Source organism: Astyanax mexicanus, chromosome 6, assembly GCF_023375975.1.
Source record: "Astyanax mexicanus isolate ESR-SI-001 chromosome 6, AstMex3_surface, whole genome shotgun sequence".
NCBI lineage: Eukaryota > Metazoa > Chordata > Actinopteri > Characiformes > Acestrorhamphidae > Astyanax > Astyanax mexicanus.
In genome coordinates, this window is record NC_064413.1 from 6,521,159 (window position 1) to 6,540,620 (window position 19,462).

Consider the following 19,462-nt stretch of genomic DNA (forward strand, 5'->3'; position numbering starts at 1 on the left):
AAATTAGACATGTCTGAAATAACAAAAAAGATGCAGAGCTTTCAAACCTCAAATAATGCAAAGAAAACAAGTTCATATTCATAAAGTTTTAAGAGTTCAGAAGTCAATATTTGGTGGCATAATCCTGGTTTTTAATCACAGTTTTCATGAATCTTGGCATCATGTTCTCCTCCACCAGTCTTACACAGTGCTTTATGGCTTATACTCCTGGCAAAAAAATCAAGCAGCACTGCTTTGTTTTGGGGCTTGTGATCATCCATGTTTTTCTTGATTATATTCTAGAGATTTTTTATTTGGTAAAATCAAAGAAACACATCATTTTTATATGGTCTCTATTTTTGTGACAGAGCTAAAGAATAATCTATAATCTAAAGAAGCAAACAATAGACAACAAACACGTCTGGGCTGATGGACGGAAAAAATGGAGGGAAAAAATGAGCAAATGTGATTCTAGGTCAAACTTTTATTTTAACTTTGCGTTCAGTGACTCTGTGGTCTGTAATACCTCACCTGTTGGGCACCTGGCCAGGACAGTCACTCATTTCTCTGGAAACCAGTTTCAGGTAGTTGCGTAGCGTGAACTGCGGCCCTACCAGGAAACCACCGTAGAAATAGGAGAAGCCACAGACCTCCAGAAGAGACGGCGTGGACGTTATAGCAGCCTGCTTCTGCTCTGCACTTAACTGAGACTTACAGACAAAAAGCAAAGAAAAGCAGAAACACAGTGAACTCACAGGTCTGCTCATTAGGACAGCAGCTTAATGGTTAATGAACTGAAACAAAAATATGTACTGGGGAGAGGGCTGTTATCACTTAATGAGATCTTGAGATCATTCACACCACAGATAATTTCCTGAGTGATCATAGGTGTCAAAAACCAACAAAAAAAAAACTGCATCAAGGCCCATCACAATAATTACATTATTAAAGTATTGTAAACTGAAACACCTGGTTTTAGAACACAATAATTTGTTGTGGTGACGGACAGTTCTGGTGGAAACAGGAGAGTTGAGGTGCACATTGAATTCTGCCGTGATTTGATCAGCCGTGGTTTTATGTTTTTTGGATACAATCCGGGTTAGCACCCGAACATCCCTTTCAGACAGCTTCCTCTTACAGCGTCCACAGTTAATCCTGTTGGATGTGGTTCATCCCTCTTGGTGGTATGCTGACATTACCCTGGATACCGTGGCTCTTGATACATCACAAAGACTTGCTGTCTTGGTCACTGATGCGGCAGCAAGACGTGCACCAACAATTTGTCCTCTTTTGAACTCTGGTGTATCACCCATAATGTTGATTACTGTCAAGTGATCTAGAAATGAACCTAATACTGACCACTAATAACTCGCAATCGCTGAATGAAGAGCACATAGTATAATAACGAACATGGATGGGAATGACAGGGCATCTCACAATACGATACAATCTCGAGATGCTGCCAATGATAGCAATGATATCACAATACTGGGATACTCAATTCAATATATCGCATTATAATTTCTTTACGATAAGTTTTATTACTGAAGAGGATAAAATACTTCTAAATAAGCAAATACCAGGAATTATGGGTTTATTGGAGTCAGTTTTACAGAATTTTTCTGATTATAGCGCCACCATGTGGAGGAATGAAGCAATAACTTTAGAAAGTCAAATTGGGAGGCAAGTCTTACAAAAATAAAATGATATATCACAATATAACATTCTTTTGTCCCACTCCTACTAACGCCAAACTAAACATGCTTGGATAAAAAGGTGACCTGGATACTACATGGTTTTCCAAACCTACTCAAATACAGTCCACTGTTACAGTTCCCAGGAAGGGAATTTCCTCGTTCAAAATCTATTTCAGTTCTGCATTCACCTTACAGGTACACGCTTTCCCATTAGATGTAGCCCCTTAGCTCTCTAACAAGCTAAAACACAGGTTTTAGTGTCCCACAGACCCTTTAAAACTTAAACACAGCCCTTTCTAAAAGACCCAACAGTCAGTAAACTGATTAACCTTCATAAACCCCTGAGTATGGATTGGCCAACCGCAGCTTAGAGCCCAGTCTATTACTACATAACAACATTAGTGCAGAGTGTCAGAATCAGAATGAATAATGATGCTAATGATCAAGTTAAAGAATTAATAAAACAAAAAATCAGCCAAATAAAAAAAAAAATGTCTAGCTGCCTGGAATACTGTTTAACATTTAAATGATGAATGGACCAATAGAAATGGTGCCAAAACATGCCATTAAGAGGGCCAATGGAACGGTCACTGTGCCTGGTCAAAAGGTACCAAGGAAGGCGATTAGCCAGTATTAATATTTTTAACACATTATTTTTTTCTGTGATTAATTAGTCAAAATGTTTATTTAAAACCCAAATTAAATGATTTATAAACCTAGAGTGACAGTAGACACTTTTTTCTTTTACCCAAAATAAGCTGTTTAGGCAACAAAAAAAGTCTTTGTTGTCTATATTTGCATGCTTATGTCACCTCCACCTCTCAATACTGTTCCCATGAGGATCAAATATGCAAATGATTACATACATATAAAAAAAGACAAAGAGTTTTAAGTGGTGCTCACCACTTACTATCTCATGCTCACCACTTAGTATATGGTGCTCACCACTTAGTATATGGTGCTCACCACTTACTATCTCATGCTCACCACTTAGTATGTGGTGCTCACCACTTACTATCTCATGCTCACCACTTACTATCTCGTGCTCACCACTTGGTATGTGGTGCTTAACATGTCCCTTTAGGGGCTCCGTAGGTTTAGGTCAGGGGATTGTGCAGAATACTGTTCCATATGTGTCCCTTATTCGTTTTTATGTCTAATATTAATCTACAATGTGAAAAACTAAATTAAGTAAAGAAATAAAAAAATAAAAAATAAATAAATGAGAAGATATGTCCAAACTTTTGACTGGTACTGTACTTAATAATAATAACAATAATAATAAAAATAATAATAATAACAATAAAGTGGTACAAATAAAATTAAATTAAACAAAAAATAAAATGACCAAAAGAACCGAAAGAGGTTAACATATAAAAGAACAATGGAGATTCAATCGACTCACTGTTTCTTTTCCTCCATCGTAGTAATCAAACGCTAAACCTGTAATCACAAAAACAGTCAGACACCATCATTAATAACGACACGGGAAGCACGTGTGTGTGGAGGTGTCAACTGACACAAATTATTTACGACTACGTGTTGATGCAAATCAAGGGGCGGGGCCTGAGAGTGTGATGGTGTGAGCTCAGTCAGTGATCACACCTGAGCAGTTCCCAGTGTTGGGTTACTGGTATTTGTGTATAAACCTGTGAACAGGGTGTTAAATGGGAGGCGTACCGATGAGTTTGAGTGTGAGGACGCAGTGAGGCATGGTCCACTTGATGTCGTACTCGTCCGTCGCTGTGTAGTAGTAACCAGTTAATAGATACGTCTGTGCAACACAGAGAGAGAGAGCAAAGTGTGAAAAAATAGAGCTTTTTTTGGCATAAAACACACAAACAACACATGCAAATTCAACTTCCCATAACTGATAAACTGAGAGTCTAAAAATTAAATTATATCTAAGATATAGATAAATTCTTTCCTAATCAGTCAACTCAAGTTTGACCTGTTGGACATTCAGTAGCCACCCAGTGCAAGCATACAGTCAAAGTCCATCTTTTTTAGTAGCAGCCTGCAGTTATCTAAGGTCACGGAAGAACAGCCTTCTCTGTCTGTTTTAATGGGGAGAGACCAAAACACTGTAAAACTGAGGATCAATTTATCATTTTAACTACATATTTTACATCACTTCTAAAATCTGACCTGTTGAACTGATCTGTTTAGCTCAATAAAACACAAAAGCAGGATTTTTTTTTGGCTTGGTCTGGCTACTGCCCTTGCGCAGATCTCCTCATCTAGGAGATTTTTAGGTCTGTTGTTTAAATTTTCAGCTGTTTTTCTGCTAACGAAGTCTAATTTCTTCAAATTTTGTTTAGTTTTGTGGGACAAAATAAAGCCAACAGTAATCAAAACCTTAATTTAAAGCCTTAGTGTTTTATATTACATATACAGTATAGTAAGTCAACAAACCTATATAAAATCCCAGTCATGCAAAAAATAAATGAATAAAATAAATAAATAAAAAATACTGTTATATACAGTGAAACCGTCAGAATTTTGAAAAATACATTTTTGGTCATACAGCCCAGCACTACTTGCACTCTGACCCGCAATACTATCGCACGCAATAATATCGCAAACATTTTAGACATAGTAAAAAAACTCTGTATTTTGATATTGTGATATTATTAAAAACAGTATATTATGTATTTGTTTTGATATTTACTGTATTTACTTTTAATCGTTTGTTTAGCATTTTATATGCATGCTCTATATATGCTGCACTTTAGTTATCTGTTAGATTCTTGTTGTTTACATTACTTTATCACTGTTTATTATTTTGATACATTAATATTGTTATTTTATATATAATTAGAAAGAGTGTATAAAGAATGTTACTCTTTAATAAGCATTTTGTTGCAGTAGCATTCTTAAAATAAATAAATAAGTAAAAAAAAAATTAAAAAATAATGTTTTGCCATGTAACCAAGAATATCATTATTGTAAAAATTCCCTGAAATATTGTGATGATATTTTAGAGGCAAATTTTCCTTCCCTTAGTCTGGAGACCTTTTTTGCAAACGAATGCTGGGTTGAACATTACATCATTATGTTTGACTGTAATTTAAAAAAACGAAAAAAAATTCTACAGTTTTGTTTACTTAAATTAACTTAGCGATACAGTTTGAATTAGAAGGAAAACATGGTGACACCCCTGTGCCTTACAGTGCGAAAAATACGATTTCTGTGGAGGTTAAAATTATTCTTTAGAGTTTAATTTTCTGTGATTAATTAATTAAAAATTATTTTAATCTGACAAAACTAATGAAAAGTTTAGTGACACTAAACTTTTATGACACTAGAGATTTTTTAACCTAAAACAAGCTGATTATGCATCAAAGAGTCTTGTAAAAAAAAATGATGATGAGTCCTAATAAAACCAGGGTACTTTTACGTTTAATATTTGAGTACATTCTGAGGAAACATATTATGTACTTCTACTCAAGTGGAGGTCTACAGAGAAGTCTTCTACTTTTTTTTACAGGGGTAAAATTTTACTTCAATATCTCTACTTTATCTCAACTACATGGTTTTGGGGCTTTATCCACCACTGCTGAAATGCTCCGGTATTTGACTAACAGAACTGTAATTATTAATCAAGTTAAGCAAGACCTTTTCTTACATTCTGTAAAATCTCCCACAAGTACATTTTTAACTTCTTTTACCTTCACACAAAAAGGAAATAGTGCAGCTTACCATGCTAATACGCTAACTCTGCCTGCTACAAAACAAACAAGACCCAAGCTAAACTCTCATTATCTCCCTAGTGCTCATTAGACATACATCTGTAGTTTTGCAGAGAAGATTAAGCTTCTTGTACAAACACATTTAAAGAGACCATTAGGCCACTAAGCGAATACGCTGTTTGTTTTCTAAGCTAGATGCTAAATCAGTGCTAAATCAGTGCTTAATAGTTGTGCCCCTTAAGAATTGTTGCACTTCATATTGTAGCATGTTTCCATGCTCTACTCTGAGCTAAATTAACTGTAAAACGAGTGCAGCAAGCTTATCTTTATTACAAAAACTAATCACTAAAATGTCTCTGAGCTCATAGACTACATTCACACAGAAGGTAAATGTGGCCGAAATCTTGACAATTATGATTTTTGCCACTTTAAAAAACATGAGCTCTGAAATATTTGGCACTTTATTTGCATGCTCTATATATGCTGCACTTTAGTTATCTTTTTACATTACTTAATTTTTTTATACATAATTAAATACATGGCAAGTTACTGTTTACAAAAAAAATATATATGAATACAACAAAAGTTTATAGATGTTTTTTTGTTTCTAACGAATGTTTGAAATTCTTTAATATGCATTTTGTTGTAGTAGTACATTCTTAAATTACATTTTTTAAAAAATAAAATACCCTGAAATATCGTGATATCGTTTTAGAGGCAAATTTCCCTCCCTTAGTCAGGACTTTTTCTGTAAACGGACGCTGGGTTGAACAATAACTTACAATAACTTACAATAACTTACAATAACTTACAATAACTTACAATAACTTACAATAACTTACAATAACTTACAATAACTTACAATAACTCCTATTCATATCCAGGTCAACATGCAGCATTAAAATCTGATACATGTCTGATTTGCGGCAATGAGACTGAACGGCCAGAATGGAATTCATGCAACTTTTTGCAGCAAAGAGAATAAAAAAAAAATAAAAAAAAGACAGTAACTATAACGGAAAAAAAAACAAGTGTAGAGGGGAAAATGGACAGAAGCAATGAGTGAAGGGCTTTAGTGGTGGGAAAAACGAGATAACAGGGCTCTAAAATATTTGGACTGATGTTTGTGTTTTAATAATATTAGCAGGCTCCTGTCATAGCCAAACAGTGTTTTTAATGAATTGGCCGAAAGCAGCTAAAAATCACGCTCCAGTGGCAAAGAAAAAAAACTAAAACCTGTCTATGACTGAATACTGTGTCCAGCTGGAGCAAATTCTCTGTGATAAGCCCGACAGCAGCCTGAACTCATTTAAGGCTCTTGAGATTCTGACTGGGCTTAAAGTGAAACTTAACGTGAAGCATTGCTCTGACGCGTATGCTTGTAATTTACAAAGCAAACACCGTTCAAGGCTAGGGCTGATTTTTTTTAATACCAGTACCGATACGATACTTTGAGTTTAGTACCGGAAAATACAAAAAAAAAAAAAAAACATTATTTTTATTATTCAATAATATTATACAATATACCGTCACCATGAGAGACTCCACATATTTTAACGACATATATTTTTTCCATGCACATTGCTTTATGCATTTCTGTTTTAAGAGCCTTTTTTAAAATATAAGCATTACATTGACAACATTAAATTACATTATATTAGTGGTGTCAATCACTCAAAAATTAATTATATATGATTCAGACCAGCTGCTTTTTTATTTTATCATCTTAGCAATGACTTTATTACTGCAGTTCTTCACGTGTCAGACCTCAAATTCTTCTCTTCACTGCTGAAACTGAGACTGCAATGTTAAGCTGAGCTAACAGTGTTGTTGCCATGTGGTACAGACCTCTTCCTGTACCAGTTTTCTGTACTGACCCCATTTTGTTTTTCTGTAATTTCTCTAAAGGAAAAGCTTACATTTTTAGTAGTTACACAGTTATCTGTGTTTCTGTGTATTTTTCTAGTTATTATGATAAGAGTGTGAATGTGCTATGTAAATGTGTAAGTGTGTAAATGCTGCAGTAGAGAGTGTAGTAACACAATCTGTTCAGCACTGCTTTACTACAGATAAAGGCTTTAAAGAGCTTAAATTGAAAAAATAGTCAGGTGTTATAAACATTTCGAACAGTTAGTGTATGGGTTTGGCACAGTTTGGCACAAAAATTACAATAAATGTTGTTGTACATCCAAATTTCAAAGAAAGGCACAGTTTTACTTCTTTTTCTAAACTGTTAAACTGTAGTTCAATTTGTTCTGTTCCACCTTAAATGCTGCAGCAGATGCCACAGTGACCACAGTGGAAGTTACTGATATGAAACTGCTTATTGAGGCAAATTCCACTGAAACTACTGCTCTTTCACTTTTGACATTTCTTCCACATATTCCACTGACTAGACTTACTGGGTCTTCAATAAGGGCTACAGTAACGGGTGATTTTTATATATTATAAAATAAATATTGATGCTACACAGACTGACGTGTGTACTGATTTTAAATTAACAGTTTACATCATATCTGTAAGATAAATCATATTTTTATTGTTATGATGATATAGGTTTTCATTATAAACACATCAGAAAAGCTGTAATGACACTGTGAATACAGACTGTGGTCACATGACATAACCAGGATGGAGGCAGAGCGGGGTAAAGAGAGAGAAGCTTTAACTACCGCACTTAAAATCCTTTATTTTTCCCAAAAATCAACAGCTTGCATTATAATCCGTTGCCCCTTATGAATTTTACCATTCAGGTATTAAGGAGCAGTAAAGCCCCTCCACAACAGTACAGCGTTATACACGAGTTTCAGTTTAGTTCTCCAGCTCTGGGCTAGAGCAGCATTAGCATTAGTCGCTAACCGCGCTAAGCGCTAGCTCTTTAGCTGTTCAAATGTAAGTTATATCAGCCTGTAGCCTGCTGCTAACCCTGGCTAGCACTGCTGGAGCAGCCTTAGCCGTTTACAGAGCTAAGCGCTAGCTCTTTCATCCTTCAGAGGGAAATCTATCAGACTGTAGCCTGCGTGTTTACCGTGTTAAAACAAGCTATATGGGACAAACCGCTAGCTAATATCGCCCTGGCTTACCAGAACGCTCAGGGTTCCTCAGTGTAACTCTGTGGGGCTGCACAGCTAGCGGTTAGCCGCTAATGCAAATGCTAATGCTCCTGCCTTAGTGCTGAAGAAATTCAGAAATCAAAGCTTTCTCTAAATAAACGAAAGTACTTTACTCACCCAAAGAAGTGAGTTTTTTTTCAGGAGAAAAATATGTCTAGATTAACATCAATCATCCTTGTTTGAATTTTTTTAAAAATACAGTTTTGTTTACTTAGCTTAGTTTTAACTTAAGTTAAGTGACTGGTACTGTGAACTTCAAACATACAGTACAGGCCAAAAGTTTGGACACACCTTCTCATTTAATGCATTTCCTTTATTTTTTATGACTATTTACATTGTAGATTCTCACTGAAGGCATCAGAACTATGAATGAACACATGTGGAGTTTTATGTACTTAACAAAAAATGAGCTGAACCTCCACAGTCACCTGAACCCAATCCAGATTTAAGGTTTGGGGTGAGCTGGAGCACAGAGTGAAGAAGGCAAAGGAGCAACAAGTGCTAATAAACACCTCTGGGAACTCCTTCCTTTCTTCAAGACTGTTGGAAAACCATCACCAATCAGGTGACCACCTCTTAATGAAGCTCATTGAGAGAATGATGCCAAGAGTGTGCAAAGCAGTAATCAGAGCAAAGGGGGGCTATTTTGAAGAAACTAGAATATAAATCATATTTTCAGTTATTTCACCTTTTTTTTTGTTAAGTACATAAAACTCCACATGTGTTAATTCATAGTTTTGATGCTTCAGTGAGAATCTACAATGTAAATAGTCATGAAAATAAAGAAAACGCATTGAAAAAGAGAAGGTGTGTCCAAACTTTTGGCCTGTGCTGTGCACAATTTAAAGTCAATACAGTATAAGATAAAAAGTTGTTGGTGTATTAAAGCTGAGGGAACACCAGAATCTATGCTCACTGCTGTAGTGTCTCATTACTGACACACATCAGCACTTTCATACTGTGTGTGTGTGTGTGTGTGTGTGTGTGTACGTGTGTGGTGTAAGCATCTTTCTCACCATCTGAAAGATAAAGCTGCTCAGTACGCCAGTCACTGTTCTTCCCATGAGCCTCAGGAAGAGGAATTGCACAACTATGCATAATGCGGAGTGATACACCTGAGACCCTGAGAGTGAGTGAGAGAAATACAGATAGTGTGTTAATGTAGTCCAGCATACAGCTGAGCTCTTCACTTAACTTCACAATGAAGAATGAGGAACAAAGGCACACGCTAGTTCTTTATTCCCAGACAGACACACACAGACAAACAAGGAACAGTGCAAAAGTTTTACTTAAAAAAATTATTACTCAAAACCATTTACACTCTCTGGCCAAAAAAAAAAGAAATAAAAAGGTCACACATTTAATATTTGGTTGGACCGCCTTTAGCTTTAATTGCAGCACACCTTTACTGTGGCATTGTTTCTATAAGCTTCTTTAACCAAGTGTCGCATTATTTCTTTTTTTTAAGATCTTGCAGCAGCATTGATGATGGTAAAGTCTGACCACTGCACAAAGCAGCTCTTCTCCATCCAGCACTTTATCCCAAAGATTCTCAATGAGGTTAAGATCTGGACTCTGTGGTGAACTCTCTCTCAATCCATGTGTGAAAATGATGATCTCATGCTCCCTGAACCCTGAACTCTTTCACAATTCCAGCCCCACAAATCCTGACATTGTTATCTTGGAATATGTCCGTGTCATCAGGGAATTAAAAATCCATTGATGGAATAACCTGGTCTATATTCAGTATATTCAGGTAGTCAGCTGACCTCATTCTTTCAGCACATACTGCTGCTGCTGAACCTAGACCTGCAGACCAACTGCAGCATCAACCAACCCCACATCATTTACTTACTTAAATCCAGGTGGAGACTTTTTTTTTGGCCAGGCAGTGTATCTCAACCATGATGTGAATTTTTTTTTTATAAAGACAAATTATTTCACTATTTTACAGAGCCTGGTGAGGTATTATTACCATTTTAGTGTCATCACTGCTAAGTTCAAAAGGAAGATTAATTTTAATTTATTCTGAAACATAGATTAAATCTCATAACTAAAGGCCCATGTATACTTCTGGGTCAAACCTACACTGTATCCTACACTGCAGCCAGTCACGTACTACGTAACTACTGCCAGGTAGATTCATACTGTATAATAATCATTAGGAAAGATTTGAAAATATTTTAAAGAAACACAGTGTTGTAAAATTGTGCCCTTATGTATGGATGTTATTTGAATCTATTCTAATATTAGTGTTTTACTGAGCAAATTAACTTACTGCTCAGAAACGAAGCATTAAAAATTAAATTTGGAACTTTTACAGGTGATTAAAACTTTTGCACAGGCCCGTACGTCACAAAACACACAGACAAAAAGTACAGATACAAACCTGCTGTAATATCCCAGTGCAGCGTTTAAAAAGAACAGCAACATGTTATTTACACACACACATTCATACAGTAACTACAGGCACCTTATAGTAAAAATATCAGCATATAAACTACTTTATATGATTTAATAAGCCCATTTGTGTTTTTAATAATCCCAATCATCAAGACATTCTTCTACAAGCTATAACTGGAGGTGATCAGTAATCTCTAATTATGCCATAAATAATGTATATTAAAAAATCAGGGATGTTTATTAATCACATTAAGGGTATATTAATAAACAGAACTTATGACAGAATTTCATCTAATCTCAAGTTATTTTTAACTGACACTAGAGGTGGGACAATATATCAAAATCACAATATATTGTATGATTTTTACAATATCATATCAATATGTGGCATCAAATATCAACAGTTTATTGAAATTACAGTATCACAGTATTGTGATATCATTGTTATCGTAGGCAATGTATCGTCATAATATCGTATCGTGAGATGCCCTGTGATTCTCATTCCTAAACAATACTAGCTAAGACATTATTAATTATTATTAATCATTATTAATCATTACAACATTTTCAACAGTACTTATAGCGGTAATAATTACAAGTGTGGAATATTTAAAGCATTACTTTAATAATGTTTGTTACTGTTAGTGCTGTTAATTCATGCACCCTAATTGCAAAGTGTTACCAAGTACTTTTTAAAATCACAATATCTCTTATACACTGACACTGTGTGACTCATTGTAATCTACAAATATAGGCTAGAGATAGTAGCATAGTACAAATAGCAGTGGCCAAATTGTACTTTAGTCTATTATAATAACATATAACAGTGTCATAAAGCTTTGATTAACTTCCTGTAAGGTTACTAGAGTACATGAATGAGGCTTATATACACTATAGGGACGAGCTAGTGTGCTAGCCTCTGACCCAGTTTATACCTGAGCAATTCAAGGGATTAATATCTGGACATTATCTGACAAGATCATTTACACTAGGTTGTCAGATGTGCCATCGGTTATTTAGACTGAAATCTATTTGCTGTATGAAACAACTATGTGGCAATATAAAGTTTTATATATACACTAAATTTCAGTTGTGGAACGCACCTTGGAGAGATGGATGTTTTTACACAAGTGGTTTGAGAAAATGGTTTAAAAAAAGGACCTATTTTAATGATCTATAGAGGTGAGATGTCATCCGTGCACCATATAGCTTAATTTAGGGCCTTTGCTATCGTAACGACGGGAAAAGTACACCTTGTGCGGCTCGAAACACGCTTGAATCCAAGAAATGCTCGGACCAAAACAAGTAAATAAACATTGCTGTATTATCAGTAATATTTTTGCAGTAATGATAAAACCTCTTTGAATCGACCAATAACTTGGGCCAATACTGACTGATTTCATCATCCAGGCTATAATGAACCCACTTATTTTGGCTACAGAAAGGAACTTTTACACCGTTTAACTTGGAAAAAGGAAATCTGAGGTTACGTTCACACAGCAAGTAAAAGATTTTCAAAACCAAATCTGATGTTTATTTTAAACTGTTCTCACCTTTTTTTTAATGTGACCCATGATTGACTAGTCTGCACTGTGTAACTGACGTATTTGCACAACACAGCAGCATTTCACGTAAAGTTTTGGTTTCACCCTCATAAGAATCACAAGAGTTATGAATGAGCTTGAGCTCAAAAGACAAAAGAAACAGCCAGTCCTTTCTATAAATATTTTTTTTACGATGTTTATTTAATGTGACTCTGCAATAACACCTTGCGGCCTTGTTTAACTACACAGAATCCAATTTTTTCAGTGCTGTTTGCACATTATCCCTCCAATTAAACGCTTATTTACCGCTGTTGTGCATTTTACTGTATACGTATGTCCATTTACCCCCCTCCTCTCAGTCTTTTTCTTCTTATTGATGTAAATGTCACATTAATTCCAATCTGGCTGTTCAGACAGAGTTATACTACTGCAATTTGGATATGTATCCGGACCACATATTGTGGTAGTCCAACTCTGAATTGAAAATCTTAGATTTGTTGCATTACACCGGTCTTATATGAAAAAAGATTGGATTTTGGGCCACATTTACCTGCTGTGTGAACGTAGCCAAAAAAGCTTTGTAAGTAATTCAATATAAACTTTATACAAGTTAAAATGCAAAATGGTGACCCAAGCTGTTATCTGGCCAGCTGCATATTTGCCGTATAAAATTAAAGTTTAATCTCAAGTTTTGTCTGTATTGCTGTATTGTACATCTTGGGAATTGGGCTCTAGAACAATTGGAACAATGTTACATTATTGTTCCAACACATTCTTCAAAACCAATTGTGGATATCCACCTACAATAATGGCTAATATTGACTGTTATCAATCAACTAGGCCCTGATTAACCCTCCAGATTTCAGGAAAAAAAAAAAAAAAAAACATTAACCCAGCATAGCTCTACAAACGTCTGAACGTACATGTACTGTACATCATAATCGCAGCATGCTAATCTAATCCAGCACATGCTTGCATGTTGCAACTACCAGCTTGCTCTATTCTAAGCCTTTCAACCCCCCCACCACCACCAGCCTCAACCCTCAACCCTCTATCCTCGTTCCTTTTCCGGCTCACCAAAATTAAACACGGCCAGGGACAGCCCTGAGAGTGTGTGGAACAGATGAATGACAAACGCAGACTGATGAAACAGGAACCGCCGGTACACCAGCGCAAAGGGGTAACCTGTGGATGACAGAGATAGAGAGAGAGAGAGAGAGAGAGAGAGAGAGAGAGATAAAGAAATAATCAGAAAAACAGAGAGAGAGAAAGAGAGAGAGAGAGAGAAACAGAGGGGTTAACACTGACTGTGTCACGTCAGCTGACCGATAATGACCCTTTGTACAGAGTTGTGAGTCAGCCAGATGACCTTGTAATACAAGAGCCATTCAAGAAGTGTCAGCAGGCTAAATCCTTATACACACACACTCATTAATCCATTAACACAACACTGATCTCATTCATTTGTAATATACACATATATACATATACATATATACATATACATATATATATATATATATATATATATATATATATATATATATATATATATATATATATATATATACAGTGAGTCCAATAAGTATTTGATCCCTTGCTGATTTTCTTCGTTGGCCCACTAATAAAGACATGATCATTCTATACTTTTAATGGTAGATGTATTCTTTCATGGAGAGACAGAATATTAAAAAGAAAATCCAGAAAATAAATCTAAGGAATATATATTAATTGATTTGTATTTCATGGAGTGAAATAAGTATTTGATCCCTTAGTATTCATTAGCAGTTCTGGCTTTTACAGACCAGTTAGACACTCCCAATCAACTTGTTACCTGACCTGAAGCCACCTGTTCTCACTAATCACTTGTGTGAAAAACACCTGTCCACAGAATCAGACAGATCACACAGATTTCAAGTCTCCAACATGGGTAAAACCAAAGAGCTGTCACAGGACCTCAGAGTCAGAATTGTTGACCTTCACAAAGCTGGAATGGGCTACAAAAAGATTAGTAAGGTGTTGGATGTGAAAGTAACAACTATTGGTGCAATTATCAGAAAGTTTAAAGAGTATAACATGACAATCAACAGACCTCGGCCCGGTGCTCCAAAGAAGATTTCGCCTCGTGGGGTGGCAATGATGCTGAGAACGGTCAGAAATCATCCTGCAACCACTCGGCAGGAGTTAGCAAATGACCTGAAGGCAGCTGGGACCACAGTTTGCAAGGAAACAATTGGCAACACTTTGCGCAACAATGGATTCACATCCTGCAGTGCCCGAAAGGTACCCCTGCTGAAGAGAGCACATGTGGAGGCGCGCCTCAAGTATGCCAATGATCATTTGAAAGATGAACCAAGTTATTGGGAGAAGGTTTTGTGGTCAGACGAGACCAAAATTGAACTTTTTGGCCTCAACTCCACCCGCCATGTGTGGAGGAAGAAAAATGCTGCCTATGACCCCAAGAACACTGTGCCCACCGTCAAGCATGGAGGTGGAAGCATAATGTTTTGGGGGTGTTTCTCTGCCAAGGGTACAGGGCTACTTCACCGCATCACTGGGAAGATGGATGGAGCCATGTACCGCAAAATCCTGAGGGACAACCTCCTCCCCTCTGCCAGGGATCTGAAAATGGGCCGTGGTTGGGTCTTCCAACATGATAACGACCCTAAACATACAGCAAAGGCAACAAAGGATTGGCTCAAGAAAAATCACATTAAGGTCATGGAGTGGCCCAGCCAGTCGCCAGACCTCAATCCGATCGAAAATCTATGGAGGGAGCTGAAGGTCAGAGTTGCCAAGCGACAGCCCACCAACCTTCATGATTTAGAGAGGATCTGCAAAGAAGAGTGGGCCAAAATTCCCCCTGGTGTGTGTGCTAAACTTGTGGTTAACTACAACAAACGTCTCACCGCTGTGCTTGCAAACAAAGGCTTTGCCACTAAGTATTGAGTGTGTTTGGCAAGAGGGATCAAATACTTATTTTCCTCATTGAAATACAAATTAATTAAAATATATTCTTTAAAATTATATTCTGGATTTTTGTCTTGATATTCTGTCTCTCCATGTTAGAATATATCTACCATTAAAAGTGCAGAAGGATAGTGTCTTTATTAGTGGGCAAACAAAGAAAATCAGCAAGGGATCAAATACTTCTTGGACTCACTGTATATATATGTGTATATATATATATATATATATGTGTATATATATATATATATATATATATATATATATATATATATATATATATATATACACATATATATATATATATATATATATATATATATATATATATATATATATATATATATATATATATGTGTGTGTTTTAATGTGTTAACTTTCTGTGCTTGGCCACTTGATATTGCCACCCACTGCCTGTTATATACACAGGCTAGATCAATTATAAAATCTTGTACAAAATGCAGTTTTACAAACTAGTCTCTGGATCACTTATACACTATATATCTCGCATGAATAAATATTGATCCTTTTTTTAATTTGCCAGTCAACCATCCCTAGTCAGAAGTATGTTATTTAAATAAAATAGCTAATTTTGTCTTGTAAGTAACCAAGTGACCCCTGATTGCATTAACTAATCCCCAATGCAAATAAACCTTGCAATGCCAATGTTTGCTTTTTTTGCCCAAATCATCTCCCCATGATGCTGCAAGGTCTCCTGTGGTAAAATCTCCTACACCCTCAGTTGATTAGATCATTTGATTCTGCCCGTTTAGGATAATGGCCTACGTCAAGAGTGTGACTTAAGATTTAATCCTTTATTATAACTAAATCTAAATAAAACGTGTCTTTTAATAGCTTTCCAAGACTAGGCTACCTTCACTGAACTAATTTCCACCATTTAGGGGAATGTTGGAAATCCCCAATGGGTAAATTATGAGATTTTACTTTAATATAAAGATTGCTTTTGTAAAAAATATTGCATAGTTGAGTTTTATTAAGTCTAGTATGCTAACTAGAAATGCTCTACAATTTGTGGCTACTGAAATATTAACAGTTTTCTGTCTTTTCTATCTTTATTTTTTACTGCTCGACCATAAAAAACATATTTCCTTAAACCGCTGCTCATTTTTACATAGCCAGTCATATCACCTCTCATATATGATTATTGTGTTTCCTGAAATGCTTGAGAAAGTAAGTTGTGAGGAAGGTGCCAATATGTATTTATTTGAGTTCGGCTTTTGTATAGTATAGTTCACTTAGCTACTGTTTGTTACCTACATACATTTACACCTCCACACATGAATGAACAGGCATGGCCATGTGTCAGTTCAAAGTTCAGAGGCCTTTTTCTGCCCTTTATTCCTCATTTTATCCTTATCTGTACCCACCCTACTTGTGTCAGATGTCTGACAATGCATTTCAGCTGTGTTCACACTCACTTTAAATCGGATTAAGTTACTCAAGACCAGATAATAGATGTGTAAGAACAAAGAAGTCTATGTCACTGCTGTACTTACAGCACAGTACTAAAATGCTGTCTCTGTTCTTTATGGGAGTACTATTTTTTCTCCTACTTCCACTTTTACTACACTTGTAATAGTTTTCACTAAGTATGTTACACCACTAAATACTTAAATATATTATTCTCACGTATTCAAGTTAAATGTTTCAAGTAATATTACTGTAGCATTTTGGAATAATGGGAAGTCAAACATAGAACAAGTCACCATAATACCAAAATGACAGCATTAAATTCTTGAAGAATACTTTATATACTATTAATTACATAAGTATTAAGTTATATTACAGTTGTGTATTGTGGAGTAGTTGGAGGTCAAACATGGTAAAAATGCCTTGTGTCAATTAATGAAGTATAAGCACTTTTTTCCCTACTGAAGTAGAAATGTTGGTTATCTATACTTTACTTGAGAATTTTTTTAGAGGACTTTTTACTTCTATTCGTTACATTTTCACAAAATAGCCTCTTATTTTATTTTAGCTCGTTTTCAATCTGGCTTCTCATAGTTCTATAAAACTCCTATCCAGATAAATCTCTCCATCCAGATAGAGAGAATCTGATTGTGGTTGGATGTACAGAAGTATAAACATTTACCATTCCAACACCCTATTGGTTTATACACATGATATCCATCACACCTGCACATGTCACGTCATGTCAAGCTCCAGCAAGAACATAGCAGACGTTTATATATGTCTATATATATACATAAATGTGTATGCGTATGTATATACAGCCTAGTATGAAGAGGATCGGTGCACAGACTCTTATAATGTCCACAGCCCAAGCTTCTGTCCTTCTGACTTTCAAAAACAACACCAAAACCTTAGTATCTATACTTCTACCTACAGAGTAATGAATGTGACCTTTAACTTAACCCTTTCAGACCCTGCCTAAGTTACAACAGACATCATGTAGTCTAATTGAGACCTGTCGTCCATTAGAATAGATCATAAAATCAGCAGAATTTTTTTTTTTAACTGCGGTCACAAGCCTTCTAAGCATTTACCCTTTTTTTTAAGTTTATAAAACAACATAATGCAAAAAAAGACTTCTAAGATAAATTAAAATTAAGGACTAACCCTGAAATGAATGCATTTATAAAGCAATGGAGAAATTAAGCAAAATCAGGATGTTTATCAGTTTAAAAATAAGAGAGAATAAACAGTAACTTAGCCCCGCCTACTGCACTGGACAAAAATAATCAGCAACTCAGACAGACTTAAGGGCATGTCAGCACTACAGAACAAATAAGACAAGCTTACTTTTACTAATTCTTTATAATCTGAAACACTTTTATTTTGTTTAGGAATTAAAAAAAAAGTTAATGGGATTTATTTTATATAGCTTTTATATTAGGACAGTAGTGTTTTATTTTATCTCATTTATTTTTTCATCACTGGAACATAATTCAGAAATATTATAAACAATTTTATATATAACCTATATAAGCTACATAACTACACAGCTAACTACACAGTACTTGAACTTTTTAGTTCATTTAGTATTTTAGTATAAATAGTACATTTTGAATTAAACAGCTTGCAGTAATTAAGTCATTATTCTTAAGTGTGGAGCTTAAAAAACAGTTTAACTTTATTTTCCACTCAAGTCTGTGTCTCTCCTTGTTTAAAGTCATTTATTTGGACTTCCCCGATCCACCTTAAATGGTGCAGCAGTTCCATTCTGGCGCCTCAGCTGCACCATTTAAGGTGGAACAGAGAAATTCGAATAAATGACTTTAAACAAGTTTAAACACTGGTCTAATCTGGTCCAATCAGAAACATAACAACATGTAACTACTTCACACAGCTGTCTGCCTTTCTACCACTGTTTTAATATAGTTTTTAGCTCATTTTTACCTTTCTAAGGCAGACTATAGACTTAAATATGTGATGTAAAAGAGTTCATTTATTTACACTAGCTTATCTCAGCTAGTTAAAAACACACACTCCCACAAGCTGCCAAGCTCCCACTGAATAAGCCAGTCCAGCCAAAGCGTGTGTCCCCCTAATTCACCCCCTTTAAAACCCTCCAGCAGTGTCTAAACCCAATAAACCGGTTCAAAAACGGCGCGTTCACACCGAGCCACGCTTACCTATTAATATAGAGAGAATCAGGCGAACCGCCGGCTCAGGCGAGCCTAAATAATCCGAGACTGTCTCCAGCAAGGGAGCTGCCATTTTTCGTGTGGGCGGAAGCAGCTCCAACCAGAGCTTCCGAGGATGATGATGATGATGATGTGTGTGTGTAAGGGAGTGTGTGTGTGTGTGTGTGAGGGGAGTGTGTGTGTGTTTGTGAGATAGTGAGGGAGTGAGGGAGTGTGTGTGTGTGTGTGCAGAGAGAGCCTGTAAACAGAAGAACACCCACTTTTACAGATAGAGCTCTTTTTTTTCTCCCTTTTTTGGTCTGGCCACTAGAGGGCGCCCACGAGGGAGACCAAAAATGAATGGTTTCCTATGGAGAAATTAAGCAATTACAATTAATTAACTGTTTCAGACGCTTTTTATGAAAATATAAAAATTCTGTTTTTCTGCTTGTAATGCAC

At 35.8% G+C, this 19,462-nt stretch overlaps 1 protein-coding gene across 2 annotated transcripts in view; it reads right to left on the reverse strand.

Annotated features, from left to right (window-relative positions):
• lpcat3 (lysophosphatidylcholine acyltransferase 3) overlaps nt 1–19,204 on the reverse strand; it is a 36,310-nt gene extending 17,106 nt beyond the window's left edge. Inside the window, exons 1-6 of one of the 2 annotated variants that reach the window (XM_049480287.1) lie at nt 19,013–19,204; nt 13,506–13,613; nt 9,498–9,604; nt 3,357–3,450; nt 3,082–3,119; nt 511–689 (exon numbers count right to left, since the gene is read on the reverse strand). In XM_049480287.1, the coding sequence (XP_049336244.1) occupies nt 511–689; nt 3,082–3,119; nt 3,357–3,450; nt 9,498–9,604; nt 13,506–13,613; nt 19,013–19,097 (611 nt within the window). In that variant the 5' untranslated portion in view covers nt 19,098–19,204. The remainder of the gene's footprint in view (nt 1–510; nt 690–3,081; nt 3,120–3,356; nt 3,451–9,497; nt 9,605–13,505; nt 13,614–19,012) is intronic. The other variant, XM_049480286.1, reaches the window with a different exon arrangement.
• Between the last annotated feature and the right edge of the window lie 258 nt (nt 19,205–19,462).